This window comes from Ascaphus truei, chromosome 5 (assembly GCF_040206685.1).
Source record: "Ascaphus truei isolate aAscTru1 chromosome 5, aAscTru1.hap1, whole genome shotgun sequence".
In the NCBI taxonomy this organism is placed as follows: Eukaryota; Metazoa; Chordata; class Amphibia; order Anura; family Ascaphidae; genus Ascaphus; species Ascaphus truei.
The window spans coordinates 296,396,391-296,416,843 of record NC_134487.1 but is presented as its reverse complement, the minus strand read 5'-3'; the positions used below and the strand labels follow the sequence as shown (position 1 = coordinate 296,416,843).

The following is a 20,453-nucleotide window of genomic DNA, read 5'->3' as shown; positions in this document are numbered from 1 at the left end:
GCACTTGCACAAACGTTACTTTCTTGCAAAATGATGAAATAGAGTTCAGTTCCACGTCCCTCCTTTTAATTAATTTCCCTTCTATTATAAAGTATCTTCACTCTTTTCCTGTCATGTTTTTCTCTCTTTTGCTACAGTTTGAAAATCTTTGGCACATATTGCCTCTTAATTCCTATGGAAATCTCAAATACCATGAATTTTTGAAGAGGTTCAGCTGTGAAATGCCAGCAACTCCATTGCGGATGTTATTAGCTAGCGACACGGAAAAATATCCCAAGCCGTCTTCCCCAGTTAAACATGACCTAACTTCATCAAGGTCACCTTCTCGGATCCGACGCCCAAAAACAGCACCATCTGTTTTGAATAAATCCAATGTAAGTGCTACATTGTCTCACTTGTGATTAAAGGCCCTAACTAAACGGAAAGACAGAAATCAATGCATATACGATGCATGAGGCGAAAAAATAAAACACGCCAAAGGCTGTGATTTATACCTAAAATCGCCTGGCGGCCGAAAAACACAGTGCATGAATCAAATGAAACTTTGCATACCTGTAGCGACGGCCACACAGCGCCGAACTGCAAAGTGGCAGACTGGTGAGGAGACTTGGAAAATTGTTTTAGCCAGGCAACGGGCGCGTCCCGTCAGCGGTTCAGCCAATGAGGGCGAACCAGTCACGGCCACGCCTCCCTGTCTCCTACGGCTGCCTGCAGTTCAACTTGCCGCTTTGGCGGATCATAGCAGTGACGTCACCGTATAGAGAAAACGTGGTGTATGTGGTGCTCAATAATTGAACCAGGTTCCGTATGCATATGGTAATAACATCATAAGTCCATAATTGGTAGTCCAGTGGTAGTGGAGTGCCCCCCAAATGAATATAACACAACTGAAGGGGAATGTGACTGGTGGAGTCGGCTTAGACAACCACAGTGATGTACACAATATAACCACCCAATCAGAAATAGTATTAAGGAGGAACAATGTCCATGGGAGACAGGATTTGAATAAGGCACTGCGGCACTTTACCTGTACTGTCCAAGGGGCACTCACAAAATCTTCAGCGTGCAATCCATCTGATGTAGATGCAGGAAGAAGATAGGCATAGATAGAGCACAGCTCCAGTCATCCTGTAGTAAGAATCCAGGAAAACAAACCAGGTCACTCCAAAATAGTAACAAAAAGAGGTTATTTAATGCTGGCTAGACATACAGGGAAAAAGAGGACTGAATGAACGCACCTATGCGTTTCGTACAGGTGATAAAGTACCCCTGTACGAAACGCGTAGGTGCGTTCATTCAGTCCCCTTTTTCCCTGTATGTCTAGCCAGCATTAATTAACCTCTTTGTTACTATTTGAGTGGCCTGGTTTGTTTTCCTGGATATTTACCACAGGATGTCTGGAGTTGTGCTCTATCTACGCCTATCTTCTTCACGTCACCGTATAGGGCTGGCGCCCTTCAGTTTAGGTATAATCGTAGCTTAAAATGTATTCGCGGTGTGTGGAAAAATAATATTATAAGGGTACTAGCAAACATGGAAGAAATGTATTATCATGCGGGACATTCCCGACCATCTATCTTCTATTCCAGACTGATATTCGGAGACCGAGAACTGCTGCAGCGCACTCGTCACCGCTTATAAATTGTGAACAGATAGAAAACAAGCTCAGAAATAATCTCCAAAAGACTTGGCAAGAGATACATAAAGCATGCAGAGAAAAGGATCCTGAAAGAGTCGGGGAAATCACAGCTTCAGACTTCTTAGGTATGTGCACGTTTGAGATAGAAATGTTCATTAGATCCGGGATTTAATTTTGCTATTGATTATGCCTCAAAAAAAAAAAAAATTGGGGTTCTGGTTCTACTTAAAGTTTAAAAATAGATAGTTCATAAACCAATTGCAATGGAGCATTACTACTAAATAGCACAGAAAGGTACACATGTTATCATTATTTAATATATTCATATATATTTATTTTATATTCTGTTGTAATCCAAAACCAAAGCCAGAACAGACTTTTAGGGAGAAAATCAAAAGAAGAGAAATAACCCCTTTAAGAATTGGGAGAAACCTTCTATAGTAGGGCACTCAAGGGTGTGCATGCATATTCCCATTTTAATAATGCGAATGTCCGCTTCTTCGCACACGGACCACAGGTTCAATATAGAGTCATTTATTGATTCACTATACTGGAGGATCCTCACCAGGAAAGTCTGGGAGACTCTAACTGAGAGCCATTCTCCCAGAGTTCTTATACACAATAGCATACATTGGTTGCTGGGCAGATTATAATGACATCACACAGTATACAAGGTATATTCCTCTTCTAAGCCAATCAAGTTACAGGTCATGTTATCTATCCAGACTGACTCCATAGGTCAATTCATCTTTAGCTGACCAAAACACTTGAGTGTTTGAGCAACAAGGCATAGTCCATATCCCTTCCTGGACCAAAGTTAATACTCTCAACAACATGCATACTGACATATAACAGAGAAAAGGGACATACAAAAGACAAGATGGATGCCTGTTAAACAAAATTAATTCCACTCTCAGAGACCCCCTCCAGTCCATATTTCACAATAACAATGGCACTGCTAAAAACAATTAAAACAGGCACACACAATAACAAGGGTTATGGTGTAATAGTAAAAGGGGCCTGTAGTGTAGTTCATACAAATATAGACCCAATAGCTTAATTAACAAGCGTAGACAAAACAGAAGCAAATTTATCCCCAGGGATTCACAAGAATTGTCTGTATTTATAGTACAGTATGTACCTGGGTATCAACGTGAGAAACGTAAAGAATTATATATCAGTCAGGATATTACCCAAAGCATAATAAAAGAGAGAGAAAATCAGGAGAAGAGAAAAAAAACAATATAGAGGTATTACAATATATAAATAATGTCCATCACTCATCCCATTGGTAAGTGACTACTTTTGAAGTCTGTCTATATATTCTTAGGCTACGCTTATAGTGCCAGCGACGCGACGTCAGGCTACGGTCGCTGGAAAAATCAAATTGAGGTGACTTCCAGCGATCGCGAACAAGTCGTCGCGTCACAATTACTATAAGCGCACGCGACGGCGGCAATGCATTTGTTTTGATGCAACGTCGCGTCGCCGTCGGTTATACAGCCGGCGACGCGACCGATGCCGTCGCCATATCGATGAGTTGTATTTGAAGTTCACGCGACGTCGCCGGATGACGTCATAAAAGAGGAGGGCAGAGGCACGGAGAAGCTCCCGATTGGCCGCAAGGGGAGACCATCGCCGAAAAAAATCAAATATCGGTGACTACCAGATTTCTGGTAGCACTATCGCTCCGTCACTTTGTTTTACCGCGACGGCGATGTCGCGTCGCTGTCGTCAGCACTATAAGCGCAGCCTAAGACTCCCAGGTCTCACACAACCTTCATGTACCCCTCACGGCGGCTCCCCTCATGGTCGGTATGTGTGCAAGCCTGCATGAACACCCAACGCGCGTTTCACCAAAACCTGACTGTGTTGGGGGGTTTATCCAGTCGTTTATAAATCCCATTTATTTGGCCCTATATAACTTCCCCTCATAGCACCAAATAAATATAAACAGTTTAGTATTTGTAATAATAAATATGTTTTATGTATAGTGAAATGTAATATAACATCACAATATTGGTACAGTATATGCTGTTATTTTTTTTTAATTGCGCTTTTGCTAATTGTATGTATTCTTCTTGTTATACTAATAAAATAATTATAAAAAAATAACATCACAATATACAAATTACGGAAAACATGTCAAATGTATCTCTACATTCAAGCCACAGGGAGTAACTGTTAAGAGTGAAAATGAATTGATTTTCATACAGAAGTAGAGACGACTTCTCCAAATTACCCTCCCTGGTCTCAAAGGACCCGTTAGCAATCCCAAATGCTGATTGTATACTACACTTCATATTATATTTCAGTGGACAATGTCTGGTGACACTGGTAAATTTCTTGCGATTTGGAAGATCCTTCTGTACACTATTAACATTACAAATATGTTGGAGCACACCAGCACCCTATTCCAATTGTCTAGAGGTCACCAGCACCCTGTTCCAATTGTCTAGAGGTCACCAGCACCTTATTCCAATTGTCTAGAGGTCACCAGCACCCTATTCCAATTGTCTAGAGGTCACCAGCACCCTATTCCAATTGTCTAGAGGTCACCAGCACCTTATTCCAATTGTCTAGAGGTCACCAGCACCCTATTCTAATTGTCTAGATGTCACCAGCACCCTATTCTAATTGTCTAGATGTCATACCCGCATATATTTGTTTACATGAACAAAATATGAAATATTGAACAATTAGCATAATGAGAAATGGGAAAGATGTTGGTATGTGTGCTTTCTTTAAAGATTTGTTTTTCTTTCCATTAATGGGCGTGCCCTACAATAGCCACAAGAACACACACAACATGGTCCCTTTTTGTTGCTATACTAGTATCAGATTGAAAATGCTTGTACATTACAGGCATACCCCGCATTAACGTACGCAATGGGACCGGGAGCATGTATGTAAAGCGAAAATGTACTTAAAGTAAAGCACTACCTTTTTCCCACTTATCGATGCATGTACTGTACTGCAATCATCATATACGTGCATAACTGATGTAAATAACGCATGTGTAACAGGCTCTATAGTCTCCCCGCTTGCGCACAGCTTCGGTACAGGTAGGGAGCCGGTATTGCTGTTCAGGACGTGCTGACAGGTGCATGCGCGAACTGCCTATTTGCTTGAGTTTGCCTATTGGGCGATATGTCCTTACTCACGAGTGTACTTAAAGTGAGTGTCCTTAAACCGGGGTATGCCTGTATATGATCTCTTATATTTTTGGAACATCGTGCGCAGGGGTGGGCTGGCCAGGGGTGTCTTGGTGTATATATGGTATATGTATGTGTTTTGTGTATGGAGAGTGACTATAATGGCAAAGTGTCACTTTTGTATCTATATAGTGCATCGATGTATGTGTATATAGTGCACGCATAGTATGTGTTGTGCAAGGTGCATGTGTGATTGGGACATATATATATAGTTTGTTTTACGCTCTGTGTATCTGGCCTGCATATGTGTGGTATGTGTATCTGATATGTGCACATATGTATATGTTGTGTGTAGTTGGTGATCGTGTTTATTGTGCGTTTGCATGTGTATAGAGCTTGTTTATTGTATTGTGTGTGTGTGTGGGCAGCCTGATTCTTTGGCCAGGTGGTTGGCCTTGGCCCGCAGGCTAAAATCTGGGCCAGCCCCTAGTCATGTGGTCATATTGACCCTTTGTCCCAAACATTTAGATAATTCAACATCATTATTCTCTATACCAACATGACCGGCTCCTGTTACTATGGTCCCTAAAAATGTGTGCTCTGTTTTAATTGTTTTTAACCGTGCTCCTTGTTAACTTGTTTGATTGTGATGCATTTTTAACTGCTATTGTTATTATGTGGTGTATTAATAAAAATGTGTGTGCACACCCTTGAGTGCCCTATTTTGGAAGGTTTCTTCCCCTTCTTTAGAAGTTATATCCCCTATCTTGTTTTTGTTCTGCCTAAAGTCTATTGGTTTTGGTATAGAATTTCAACAAAATATATATGAAATAATATATCTAATAAATAACAAAGTGCAATACTATTTAGTTAATATTTATAAAAACATATATTTTTATAAATATGAAATAATAAATATAAATAAAATACTAAAGAAAACGTTGGAATTTTTTAAAAACATTTTATTTCATTAATATTTATTAAATATACTTTGTCAATGTATCAAGCTTTTCGCCACCTGCACATGCATCAGAATGAGTTAGGGAGGAGTTACAGGACACACATATATTGTAATGATACAGTAAATATGACATTGTCCTCTGTGCATCAATATTGTCCTTCAATCCACCAAGTTGAAGGGGACATCACTTTCTTGCTTTTAACAATCTGCACCAGATGTAAGAAACTGTTTCCGACATTTAATGCAACTGTGCCCCAAACCGCACTTTCTCTCATCCAACCTTGCGAACAAAGTGCAGCTACCCTACAGGGCCGGCCATAGTGAGCACGAGCGTTGAAAGAGCGTCGGCGCAGCAGAATTTAGAGGCAACCAAAAAAAATAAATGCGTCTTTATCGCGCGACGGCCGGGTCACGTGAGCGGTTCAACCAATGAGGGCGAACCAGCCTCGTGACACCACGACTCCGCCTCGCGCGCGTCATCGAAAACTCAAAGGCCACGGATCACTCCAGATAGAGGCGCGCGCGACGCCATTCACGCACACACACTATAATGTCGGCCTTAGAATGTCTGTGTTACTGTGTGTGGCTTCCTTGGGCAAGGTTGTCCGACCATTTATTAATGAACATTAGCACAGTGTGCGCTTATAGGATTTCTGCAGCCTGAGAGTCTAAAACCCACAAAGTCTTTCTAGCAATGCCTCTGGTTTTGTAAGTAGACCCCACGTGTTGTTACCTTGTATCTCTTCCAGGGGTGATGGAAAGATTTAACATGGATATGGCTGAAGAAGAACTTGATCAGTTAACAATAAAATACGCTATAAGAAACCGTGGCAAATTCTCATACCCTGATTTTTTCCGAAATGTGATGCTTGGGCCAAAGCCGCACGAACACGCTCCCCTGCAAAGGATGAAGGTGCAGAAACCGCAAATACCTGTATGTAGGAAATGATTATTTTACAATGTATTATATACAGCATGTATAGTATTACAATGTGAGTGTTATATACAGTATGTATAGTATTACAATGTGAGTATTATATACAGTATGTATAGTATTACAATGTGAGTATTATATACAGTATGTATAGTATTACAATGTGAGTATTATATACAGTATGTATAGTATTACAATGTGAGTATTATATACAGTAAGTATAGTATTACAATGTGTGTATTACATACAGTAAGTATAGTATTACAATGTGTGTATTATATACAGTATGTATAGTATTACAATGTGAGTATTATATACAGAATGTATAATATTACAATGTGAGTATTATATACAGTATGTATAGTATTACAACGTGAGTATTATATACAGTGAGTATAGTATTACAATATGAGTATTATATACAGTATGTATAGTATTACAATGTGAGTATTATATACAGTATGTATAGTATTACAATGTGAGTATTATGTACAGTATGTATAGTATTGCAATGTGTGAGTATTTTTCACCGTGTGATCACACTTCTATATACATATTCTACTTTAAATCTGCTTATTTTACAACTCCGTATGATAAGTGTAAAAGCTTGCTGTTTTTGGAAACATTATACTTCCGAGTTTAGAATTTACCAATTTACCGCGCACACCAACAGATATGAAAGAAACGTTAATGCAAAAAGGTCATTTTAATGACTATACAAGTCAAAGAATCCCCCCTGATGAAGGTGCACTGAACCGAAACGGATACTTTGACTTGTATAGTCATTAAAATTACCTTTTTGCATTCACTTTACTTTCATATCTTTTGGTGTGCTTGACTCCCTCTGCATAAAATATAATCATAAAATACAGGCTTGTTCCCTGAAACCCCTACAATATTTCATACCAAAGGAATATATACAAATAAAATGTCCATAACGGAGGACTTTTGAAATGATCATTACATTCCATAAGACAATCGTTTCGCTCCCTTTCTTTCTTTATTACAATTTAAAAATGGTTATTGAGCTTACACCCCCGTAATAGTTCTGATGCACCAAATGCTGCCAGGGATCTATTCCTGTAGTAGATCCCATGTTGTGAATAGATCCAAAAGAATAAAGGCAGCGGGCACTCAAGAAGTTAAAGAAAAAGATTCCTTTATTGGGTTGCATACCCCGCGCGTTTCAGTCCCAGCAGGAACCGAAACGCGTAGGATATGTCATCCAATAAAGGAATCTTTTTCTTCAACTTCTTGAGTGTCCACTGCCTTTCTGCTTTTGGATCTGTTTATTACAAACCAGATGTGTATTTGGACATTGATTTTCCTTTCCTGTTATTTGTTAGATGAGTACAGGAGTACACGGCCCACTGTTTTTAGATGCGATGTTGAGAATGCAGCCGCAGATACATAACTCCTGGAAACCTATGAGAAGAACATTTCAGTCTTGCGATAATGCACGGACAGGGTACATCAATGTTCAGGATTTCAGACAGGTACGTAGTATTATGTGTGGTGCAGAAGAACAGTCAAAAGACAATGTAAGATTACATCCATTTGTAACAGAATGTATTCATTGGTTAACAATCATTTATAGCAGGGGTTCTCAACTCCAGTTCTCGTGCACCCCCCGCCCTCCCCCAAAACAGGTCAGGTTTTCAGGATATCCCTGCTTCAGCACAGGTGGCTTAACCAGAGGCTCAGTCTTTGAGCCACATGTGCTGAAGCTGGGCTATCCCGAAAACCTGATCCGTTGGGGGGGGCTTGAGGACTGGAGTTGAGCCCCCCTGATTTATACCACTACGGTTAATTGTCAATGAAAAAGCTACATTTAGTGAAAGGCTTGTTCAGTGCTACCAACAGTATGGTCCGTCTGAGAAGAAGAACATTGTTTTTTCCACTCTCCTCTCACCCCTGAAAATGAACACGACGCACGGTATAATGATGGTGCAGATCTCTATGTAATTTCAGCCTACAACTGTTCCTTTCTCCTATAGAAAAAAAGTACTTATAGAAACAAAATCTGCAGACTGTCACCATGCCTAAAATTGGTGATCTTCTGCATTGCACCCTCCCCCCCAACCCCCCCCCCACATAAAGGTTTATAACCCACAGTAATTACAGTACTAATTAGTCTTGGTTTCCCCCTACTGGTTACCAGTATTGGGTCAGATCAAATGGTCCATCAAACCCAGTATCCTGGGAGATCACAGTATACAGCGTCACCCGCTCCCTGCCGGCAGGTGATTCTATCTAACCGGTAGCTACTTACAGTATAAAGCTTCTCCCCATGAATAGATATAATCCTCTATTAAACCTCTTGATGCTATTTACTGTAAGGGCAGTGTGTTCCATAAGTTCCGTGTGCGTGTTGTGAGTATAAAAGTGTATACATATGGTAGCCGATTTCATTGTGTCCCCTGGTCCTTGTATTAGAAGAGTTTGTGAATAATAGTGTCTGTACACTAAAGTGTGATAACCATTATCATTGGCTATTCAGATTAATTAATATTAAATACTGGCTCCCACAGCTTAGTGAATAGACTTCCTCAAATTGTTACAATGTGTTCCTACGTATGCATGTTTTTTTTTATGTTGTAGCCAGTGCATTTCCGAAGGCCCCATACAAATGTGCTGCTTTAAATGCAAATACACACTTTAAACCTTTTAACTTTTTTCACTACTGGACGGGGCTCCACTTCCATTTCAATCTGCACCAATAGCGCAGTCAGCCCAATCATCCACAGGCAAAACGAGCATGTTTAGTGTCACCTGCCAGCTATGTCCAAAAAGCACAGTAACGGTTACCTTTCCATTCTCATAAACTCAGACATATTGTAGCAGGTAATTCTGAACTCCACCGGGAACAGAGGGCACCAAACAGGTTTATTCTCCTAGGGACATACCTGCTACGTCGGGGTTCTTCAACTTGGTCTCCGAAGGGGCAAGACCAGAAAACATGTAGGAGTCGAAGGGCCACGAGTTTATTATAATATAATTTTTGGTACATTTAAAAACATGGAAATGATAATAGTTCATAATTTTGTCAGCATGTGTAACCCTCCCTGGCCGGCTCTTAGCGAGTTTACACGGTCTCCCATACCTTGTCAGGGTGCTGGGTCCGTGCAGGCTCGGCGTAGATAGGCCGATGGAGTAATTATGGGCGCCAGGTACTTTTGTGGTACAACAGGAGCTTTATTAACAGCTGTTCTTATTAATAATAATAATAATAATGTTCTTAACACTTAGACACACTTCACTCTATTCCCATTTACTGATATATTTACAGTGTTTATACTTTTTGCATCTTTCCTCGGTACGCTAGGGAGGTACTTAGGTTTGTTTCTCTTTGGGTTCGCTGAAGCGTCCCTCTTCTGTATAGCGTCTGTACTGTCCCATTACTAGTGAGCTCCTTGCGGGCTTTGGCCGACATTCTACTCCTTCGGGAGCAGTATCCCGGTACTGTACACCGATTGATACTTCTGGGCAGACTGGGTCTGAGTTAGGTACGGACCTTCGGGTTGGGCCCATCCGACTATGCCCTAAAGTTCCTATCTGGGGAACCCCTTTTGGATATAGGCTTCCTCGTATCTGAACAAATGGATTCACCATGGCCATTGCTACCGGGGTATAGCACTTTCCCTGACTATATATAAAAAAAAAACGGGGACAGATCATTTTTACTACACACCTATACAAGGAAACATATTTACATTATTAACAGTGAGGCTCCTCCAAAAATCACTCCCAGGAACCTAAGTTACAGAACCTTCGGGCTGACTATATATATACCCTGATAGGGACGTCATGGGTCCGCCAGACACAAAGTGGCCGTGGCTTCTTTTCTGCCATGTCACTCTATACCATGTGTGGGGAGAGGGGTGTTGCCCTGCGTGAGCCCATACACTTAACCCAGTAGAGCCATTAACCCCTTAACTCAGTAGTAGTACCAAAGGGGGCATCACTTGTATAAGATCTGTACCACATTTTAATTTAATTTACATTACATTACCTTTGCTTAAAAGTGCGTTTTAGTGTGAAAAATTGCACTTTGCTCCTGCTAATTTCATACTATTTAGCTTAAACAGCTGAGAGTCCAAGGGTCACATCAAGGCCCTTCGACTGCACATGTGCCAGGTGAAGAGCCCTGAGGCACGTCATGGAACAGTGCTAGTTTTTCAGGGTCCGATTGGAAGCAGAAGTGGAGTCCCCTCTATTTCCGTGTGTCAGGCGGGGGTGAGGCTGGTCAAGTGATTAACACTTGATTAAGTGATCGCTGCTGAAGTGATTAACATGACCGCAAAAGCCAGAGGTCTCACTGGCATTCTGGACCTGCCGGCCGTCCAGCACTGAAACAGTTAATAATATAGTCACGTAATTGTTTCTTCTTCTTTGCTTTTGCAGATTCTACGAAAATATGGTATAAACCTGTCGGAGGAGGAATTCTTCCATATTCTGGGATTCTTTGATAAAGATTTAAAATCGACAATATCTTACAATGACTTTTTGAGTGCGCTCCTAAGATAGTGCATCATTGTAACGCTTGGGTTTGCACGCATGATGTGTATCAACATGTGTTTGTAACATGCACCAGCTGATTGTATTTCCTGTTTCAGATATGATAAATATATTCGCGTGCAGTAACTGTGGTATAATAATACCGGCCACAGCTCATAAACTGTAGACTAATAAATAACATTAGTATTTAAAGTAGGAATCTAATAGCTTTTCCCTTGTTTCTGTACTAAGCCCCTAATGGAGAGTGTCTGCTTCCATTCACATAATGAGTTTTAATGAGATAAATACAAAGTGTGAAAACCAATTAAAGTTTCTAAATCTTAAAAATAAATTTCCTAAACATTAAAGTGTAACGTTTTGATTAAGTAGAAAATTATCATTATTGATTAAAATGTGTCTAAAAGTTCCCCTTCTGTTTCTTACTGGTCTATCATATAGACCATGTGACTGCATAATGCTAAAATCCCCAACAGTAGGATAAATGAATGAATAGATAACCAGATATTTGTAGGGGGGACCCCTAAACATAAACTTGATAGAAGACAGGTACTGTGTTGCAGTCCCGGATGGTAAGCTCACTAATAAGTGACGCTGTAGTTAACAATAACACCAGGAAGATTGAGCATAATAACACCCTATAACGTACGAATTGTCTAAATAAAGTCCTGAACAGGAAAACATGTAGCAAGCGATTGACTCACTCTGAGTGCTGCACAGTCCATGCGATCCAAAGGTGAGGGGTCCCCAGGTGTGCTTCTATCCAAGGGTAGGCTAGTAGAGAAGGAGAAAAACTGGAAGAGCACTACTGTAGGTATCAAAAAAGTAGAAAGGAGGGTGCGTATCCCATAAAAAGATTATTTATTGGTCATGTAAAAACAGGGCAATGGAGAGCCCTACCAACGTTTCACGCTTCACAGAGCGCTCTATCAAGGTAACATATCACAACTTTATTAACATATATATAGACACAGAATAACATAACCAGCCAATACTCACAGCTCACATGTGATCCACCCACTCTGATTGCTAATGGTCTTCTGATGTGTATACATCTAATCAGTATATTCAGACACAGAGACGACGGCGACTAACTCCGCCCCCAACTACCAATCCGGAGACATGCGTGGTCTGGCAACCCCCAGTAGTACGCGCTTGCGCAGTGACCAGCTGAGGGAGAGTCCTCAATGTCAATGGAGGCCGTGGGGCGTGGGGAGAGCGCGTCATCAAATGGCCCCGACTGTATACCTCACTGGGGCTCTAAGTGCGCGCGCAACGGCGCTCTGCAAGACACTAGTCCCTCCCCGCAGTGGGAGCAGACACAGTGAGCTCTGCGGACCATCGGCGGAGTGCGCTTGCACAATACCGACCATCGCGTCAGAGGCTCACACTTGGGGTATTCTGTGAGCCTCTGACGCGATGGTCGGTATTGCGCAAGCGCACTCCGCCGACGGTAATAATGGGTACAAACCAATACCATTTTTTGTGCAGTATCTGTATTGCTCCAGTGCTTATGAATTGAAACAACAAGTCCAGACCGATCTTTTCACATGCCAGGTTTATTTCCCATGGCTCAAATTTTAACATTGAAATAGCCTATAGTTGCCATACCGTGTGTTGATTTCTGTCTGCTGACTGCTGATGAAGTTCAGTTTGCTGAGACCTGCTCTGTAGTATTTTTGCCTGAAATCTTTTAGACTTATTCTCGATCTCCCAAAGCAAAGATCGGGCCCAAACGCCCGCATCGGAGGGTGTAGAATAAGCGCCTCTTCTCTCTTCTCTTGTATCATGTTGTCCTGCAGACTGTTCCATCACTGGCAGATCCCAATCTAAGCCAGGGGTGCTCATCTCCAGTCCCCAACCCCCCCCCCCACACCCCCTCGAAGACAGAGCCTCTGATTGAGCCACCTGTGCTGAAGCAGGGATATCCTAAAAACCAGACCCGTTGGGGTAGCTTGAGGACTGGAGTTGAGCCCCCCTGAACTAAGCATGTAAGAAAATTTATTCAGAAAGTTTGTTTTTCTTTTTTGATTCTAAAATGAGTAGTGTGAACAGAAAACTATTGACTGGAAGCTGCTGTCTTTCTCAGAAAACCTCATTTATATAGTAATGCTTTTTCAAAAGAATCATAATAACCAAGGTACATTGGAATACATAATATTTTGTAAAGAAATGTATTTGCGGGTCCTTTGTGTTAAACCTTATTCTTTAAATGCAAGAATACGCAGTCATAACGCTTGGATCCACGGTGCGAATGAAATGGCAGAATTAAAGACTTTAAAACATGTAGAATATGTTATTTATTCTTTGCTGAGCCAGTGCAGACTCCCGTCATTTCTCTGCATTCTGGAGGTTCCATTAGGGTTTATAATAGAGACGTTTTTACTGAAGGTTTTTCACAATAATGGAATCCGAGACAATCCGAGACAATCCGTGCATCACACAGTCAGGCGGCCATTTACATCTGTCTCCAATCACAGAAATGTATTTACATGCATGAGGGAAATAAGATTGGAAATTGAAGTCACTGCAGCAAGAAAGTATCATACGGCTTATTGTATAATCTTAAACGTGCCTAAATACAGCTATCAGCATTATTGAAATCCAGAGAATATAATCTGTCAGTCTTTATTTTAACCGAAGACTAGAAACCGTTTCATGTTTACGTCAGTATTAGTGGGCAATAGATCGGAGGGGGCCACCAACAGGTCAGGTTTTCAGGATATCTCTGCTACAGCACAGGTGGCTCAATCATTGACTGAGCCAGCTGTGCTGAATCGGGGTTATCCTGAAAACCTGACCTGTTGGGGGCCTGTGAGGACGGGAGCTGGCCACCTCTGCAATAGATAGTCATGTTACAGATCCGATTTCTTGTGACTTCTTTACTGCACCTATACATTTTTGTAAAATATTACAAACCTGTGGTGAGCGGGACAGCAAAATGTTTATCCAGAAGCACAAAGGTTAATTAAAAGGTGCTCACAGCAGAAACGTGTGTTATGTACTGATGAGTGTTTACAGTTGTGTATACATTTTAGAATAAAACATGATTATCTTTTTTCATAGCAGTGAAGTGTTTGCGTTTATACTATTTTCACCTACCGTAAGTATAGGGATGATGATGTATTCTTCTTACACCGCGCTGGTATTTTGTGTTTCTTTTGTAAGCTGCAGAAAGTGCAAGTCACGGGGGTTTCTTTGTTGAAGTCTGATTCGGTAAAAAAAAAGTGACAAAAACCATCCACCATACAGTAAATAAAACTATCACTTGCGAGAGACCTGTGTGACGCGCGCATGTGCTCACAAGTGATGTTTTTATTTTCAGTGCTGGAGCACTGTTCGAAAGTAGCAAATAGTCCTATTATATTGTATTGTATGTCTTTATTTATATAGCGCCATTAATGTACATAGCGCTTCACAGTAGTAATACACGTGGTAAGCATATAAATAACAAATAATATAAATAACAGATCATGGGAATAAGTGCTTCAGACATAAGAGTAACATTAAGGAAGAGGAGTCCCTGCTCCGAGGAGCTTACAGTCTAATTGAATGAAATGTCCAATGAAAATGCAGCAGTTTTTCGTCGGGTTCTCTTTCAACGTGTGACGGCTTTGGCCCATTTTGTGTCAGGGAAACAAATATCAGAAAAAAAAGGGGAAGGGAAACACAAATTGATTGTGCCCCTAAAATAATTCACTACACTGCACACCTACAACGTGTAAAAGTTAACTTTTAATATATTTACTTAAAACATATATTAGCAAAGAATTGTGTAAAGTGAATTTAAAAATGGATTAAATCAATAATATCAAGCCCCAATGTCATCAAATATATAATTATACTATCCAAGTACAACCTAATGATGATGGGAAGTAGAGGACACAAGATGCTCTATGTCAGGGCATTAAACCTCTCTGGGACAACTGCAGCAGGTTCGCTGGATACTTACTCACTCAATCGCTCGCTGACGTGTATATACATACACATACCATTGAGTTTCACAATTGTCCCAGAGGGGTTTAATGCCCTGACTTAGAGCATCTTGTGTCGTCTACTTCCCATCATCATTAGGTTGTACTTGGATAGTATAATTATATATTTGATGACATGGGGGCTTGATATTATTGATTTAATCCATTTTTAAATTCACTTTACTAATTCTTTGCTAATATATGTTTTAAGTAAATATATTAAAAGTTAACTTTTACACGTTGTAGGTGTGCAGTTTAGTGAATTCTTTTAGGGGCACAATCAATTTGTGTTTCCCTTCCCCTTTTTTTCTGATTCACTTTTCAGTTCACAGTTTGCACCCACAATTTAATTACCTCACTATGTATTAATTACATCATTCAATTAGTATGGTCCTGTGATCACTCCCTATCCCCTCCCTGTTGTTTCCCCCATGGAAACAAATATCCTTCAAAGTTTTTTTTATTATTATTTATTTTTAGAGTTGTTTTGTTGTGTTGTGTTTTTTTTTTTTTTTTTAACCATTATGCTGCCGAAGGTACCAGCAACGCATTCGACCGTTGAAGCATCAAGCCGTTAAATAGTCCAGCATTTAGTTAGTTTGTTGGGGGGGGGGGGAATGTGTTTCCGAGTTTGAGTAATTAATTTCTGAATTGACCCAGGGAACAGTCTGAGGTATTTATTGATCACAATGCTTCAGCTTTTGGCAACACCACTTGTGAAACAAACAGCAACAGAATTATTGGAAAAAATATTCGGAAGAAATGAAATGTTTATGCTGAATCCGGCTCTGATTTCTGCCCCATAGCTGCAGCCAGAAGAATATGGTAAATGATCCTCAAATTGCAGTGAACAAGAAACCCTTTTCTTCAAGTTCGTCAATGCTGTCTCAGTCCAGAATAATTAACACATGGGGGGGGGGGGGGGGGGGGCAGGACGCAGTATTTCATAAATACCCATGTGTGCCTCAGTCTTTTTTTCTATGGGGGAAATATTTTCACTAGCCTTTGTATCCTATTTGTAATATCTTCCCTTTGCTTCAGCACTTTAGAAAGCTTTAGTCTCGCTGTAAAATCTCCTCTGCCGTTATTTTATCAAGCCATTTCGCACTTAATCTAACAAAAACATCCATTTTAAATGTACTTCATCACCAAGCATCTGTTATTTTGTCTGATTGTTACAAACAGCTCAAAAGAACATTATTTCCCCTCCTGTGTTTTCTCTTGATGTGGTGGACTGGTATTATATATTATACAGAAATGCATGTCATCGGTGACATCTTCATTTCATCTTTACGTGAGTTGAATAATGATCAACAGTGTGTCGAGTTTCCACAACTATCATTAAATGAGCATTTCGTGTGCTGTCTTTTTCTGCCCATAAAAAATCGCCAATCCGAGGTTAAATATAAAGCAGACACCAAAGGGTGGCCTACTCCAGTCCTCAAGGGCCACCAACAGGTCAGGTTTTCAGGATATCCCTGCTTCAGCACAGCTGGTTCAGTCTTTCATTGAGCCACCTGTGCTGAACAGGGATATCCCAAAAACCTGACCTGTTGGTGGCCCTTGAGGACTGGAGTACAGACATCCATGACAATATATAGGAAATGAAGAGAATTCACGGGGGCTGAGAAAGATACAGGACAACAAATGTTTGAGATTTCAACAAAACAGACTTCTGTCCTTACACCGATCTTTATCACTGCAGTAATATTATGTTTGTAGACATATTAAAAGGAATGAAGATGGGGCACACGGAGTTCCAAAATAAAGGGATTTATTAAAGCATGCACAACGTTTCGACCCAATAGGTCTTTGTCAAGTGCAAAAAGCCACTTTTTGCACTTGACAAAGACCTATTGGGTCGAAACGTTGTGTATGCTTCAATAAATGTCTTTATTCTGGAAATCCGTGTGCCCCATCTTTCCTTTTTGTATGCCGTGGATGCAGCCGATCGTACATTGATGGGAGCGCCGGTAACTGTATCACTCTGTGTTATATTGGGGTGTGCAGCATTTATTCCTTGTAGACATATTTACTCATTTGTTGCCATTGGAAAAGTGGCATTTGTTCAGCATAGATCTCTCTTAATGACTGCGCTGGAAACGGCAGGTCTGTATGGCGTCACATTGCATGCCATTTTGGGGGAGATTTTGCAAGGGAAATATTTAAACTTTTAAGTTCTCCCCTAAATCATCCTTTAACTGAATGACCCGGTTGTTTCCCTGCTCACGTTAGATGGGGCTCAAAGTGCAATGGAGCAGTTATTGATTTATCAAAGAAATGGTAAATAAATACTTCTTTTGGCATCTTTTTTGGCCTGCACCAAACGACGTTCAGTCTATTCTTGGAGGACGTGCTAAACATTTCTAATTTCCATTTTTAATTTGCATTTTAATTGCCTGTCTGAGTCTGAAATGAGAAGGGTAACCCCGAGAACACTTTTTCTGGTTTTCAGTGGTTTGAATCAGAACAGCGAGAGAATTAAAAAAAAATATATATATATATCATATCGGATTTATTTGTCCTACTTTAACAACACTATTTGTAACTTTTATAAAGCTGCATTAGCACTGATTCACTGGTCTATTATATGTCAAATTCAAGCTGTAATTGATTTGTTGGAAGTTGCTTTGAAAATGAAAGTTTCATGTCGATTTAGTGTGACTATAGCTACAATATATTACTTTAGAACAGGGGTAGCCATCTCCAGCCTTCAAGAGCTACCAACAGGTCAGGATTACAGGATATCCCTGCTTCAGCACAGGTGGCTCAATCAGTGGCTCAGATGAAGAGCCTGCATCAAGAGTCAAAGACTGAGCCACTGATTGAGCCACCAGTGCTGAAGCAGGGATATCCTTGAACCTGACCTGTTGGTAGCTCTTGAGGACTGGAGTTGGCCACTCCTGCTTTAGAACATTTGGAGGTCATCAAAAACATCATAGGCAGCTATCAGTAATTGCAGCTGCTAAAGTGTAACTTCTGCCCCTACTGCCCATGTGTTAGCCAGTGGAGAGGTTGTGAATGGAAGGACTCTCCTATTTGTTATTACAGTGAGGTCAGGAGGATCTGAAAAAATCTATACTATAATTCTGTTGAATTCCGTCTGTTTGTTTGTATGTCAGAAGCATCGAAATCTCAGAAACGGCACCACGTAGCACAACGAAACTTTCACTGTACATTCTGCTGCGGATTTCTAGGTCAACACAACTATTTTGAGCCTCCAATGTCACTCACCTCCCAAATTATGGACATTCTAAGTTTCACTTGGCTGTCCAGCAATAATGTTAGAGCAGGAGCAGGGTGTGTGGCTACTAAGGGAGGGGGCGTGTCCTTGCCTGGATCAGAGCTGTGTTTGTGTCTCTGTGAGATGTGCGGGGAATATGTGCCAGCGGGGAGGGGGGGAGATGTGCCAGCAAGGGGGGATGGGGGGGGGGCAGGGACATGTTCAAGCAGCGGGGGGAAACACAGACAGACAGAGACACATCTCACCCCGCACTACATCCAGGGAGGGGGGTGCTGGGGAGATGTGTCGCCAGCTGGGGGTACGGGGGGGCTAGTACAAAATAAATGGTAGACCTGCATTAGATCTGTGGAGCAGGGTTACCGTGTATTTATTCAGTGTTATTTTGTAGTAGAACAAACTGAAGCCCCCATTTTAATATTTCACTGTAAATTCAACGCACAATTTAAACTCTCGGGGGGAAAAGCCACTCTGAATATTTTTTATTATGCAATAATTTGCTTTAGATCTCAAAGGGAGGTATTTACTAAAAATGAAGAAGTAGTTCAATTGCTAAAACTCATACACATTTCTGGATTTTTATTTTTCTTGCACTAGGCAAACACAATTTACCAATGGTATGTAAAAAAAATAGATTGTGGTAGTTCGGGAAATGTGGGGAGTTAGGGGATTATTATTATTTAATTTTTGTATTATTTATTAAATAAAACTGGAGCGATACTTTGGAGGCGAGTATCTGCGGAAGCAGGGGGTGCCCCGAGGTGAAATGAACGGGGTTCAGCTCCCGAGGCCCCCCACTTCCATCCTATGTAAAAAAATAAACAAATTCACAAACAATCGGCCGCTTGGATGTCTCCTTCAAATGAAAACTAGGTTCCTTTTTTTTGCATTAGTTCTGTCCCATTTCTGCAGTCGGGAGACTTTGGGAAACACTTTTCCTCCCCACCCCCCTCAATTACAAAACTGTTCCAAGGAAGCTACGCATAAAGAATTGTGTTTAGAAAACTAATTGAAAGAGCGCATCGCGGTTTTTTTTTATTCTACCATCATTAGCTGTCCATAAGACGTAAAGCATGACAAGCCGTAGGCTGCACTTATAGTGCCTTGCGACGCGACGGCGCTCCGAAACAAATTAATTTACTGTTGCAAGCGCTTATAGTAAACGCGACGGAGCAACGTCGTGACTGAAAATTTGGAAGCCGGCTAAATATGATTTTTTAAAGACAGTCGCCACATGTGACTGTCTCTAAACCAATCAAATTGCACAGCCTGTCCCCTTTAGTGACGTCACTGGCGACAGTCACAAAAAAACCCAAATGATAACTTTCGCTGGTGGCGACGGGTGATGTCATCGGTCGCGTCACCGTCGCCAGCAGTATAAGCGCGGCCTAAGGCATCTAATGAGTGGACTGGTGTCAGACCCAACAGGATTAGAACCCACAACCCCTGCTATTCCGTGCATCAGCTCTAATAGTGTGAGCGAGACCAGCTCGGTGTTCTACAAGCATTAGCAACGTATGTTCTTGTCATTAGCTATGTTCCTACCGTATTCGAGCCACGCTGAACAAGGTGCTCACACGGCTGTAATACGGCTAAGTCCCCGGTGGTGGCTGCGTCGTGTGCACAGCTTAAAACCGCGGTCTGTGCTGGAGCTGCAGGGGGAAAGACGTGGGGGGGAGGCGGGTGTTGTGATGGGGACGCGGCCATGACGTCACCCGGCTGGTTCGCCCTCATTGGCTGAACCACAAGGGGGCGGGGCCAGCGCTCCGTCGCCAGTTCTGAATACAATTTCCTAGTATTCCGAAAATCTGTTGGTGCATCGTGGTGGCAAATTGCACGCCGGGATAGCTAGTGGGGCCGGCCCCATTGAGGGGCGGTTCTTGTCCCTGCAGCGCTCCCCATAGCGCGTGCTGCAGCAGGCACCAGGGACCTAGCCTAAGTCTTGCTACATCTGTACGTTTGGAGCACATGTTATTCTGTGAATAGTCTGGGCCACGTTCACACCTTTGAATGCAGTAGGACTGTTTGTATCTT

The 20,453-nt window shown here is 41.4% G+C and overlaps 1 protein-coding gene across 3 annotated transcripts in view; it reads left to right on the top strand.

Moving 5' to 3' along the window:
* EFCAB6 (EF-hand calcium binding domain 6) overlaps positions 1–14,199 on the top strand; it is a 164,172-nt gene extending 149,973 nt beyond the window's left edge. For 2 of the 3 annotated variants that reach the window (XM_075602791.1, XM_075602789.1), the window contains 5 exons: positions 138–374; positions 1,590–1,764; positions 6,505–6,689; positions 8,036–8,185; positions 11,094–14,199. In XM_075602791.1, the coding sequence (XP_075458906.1) occupies positions 138–374; positions 1,590–1,764; positions 6,505–6,689; positions 8,036–8,185; positions 11,094–11,216 (870 nt within the window). In that variant the 3' untranslated portion in view covers positions 11,217–14,199. The remainder of the gene's footprint in view (positions 1–137; positions 375–1,589; positions 1,765–6,504; positions 6,690–8,035; positions 8,186–11,093) is intronic. The other variant, XM_075602790.1, reaches the window with a different exon arrangement.
* Positions 14,200–20,453: the final 6,254 nt, after the last annotated feature.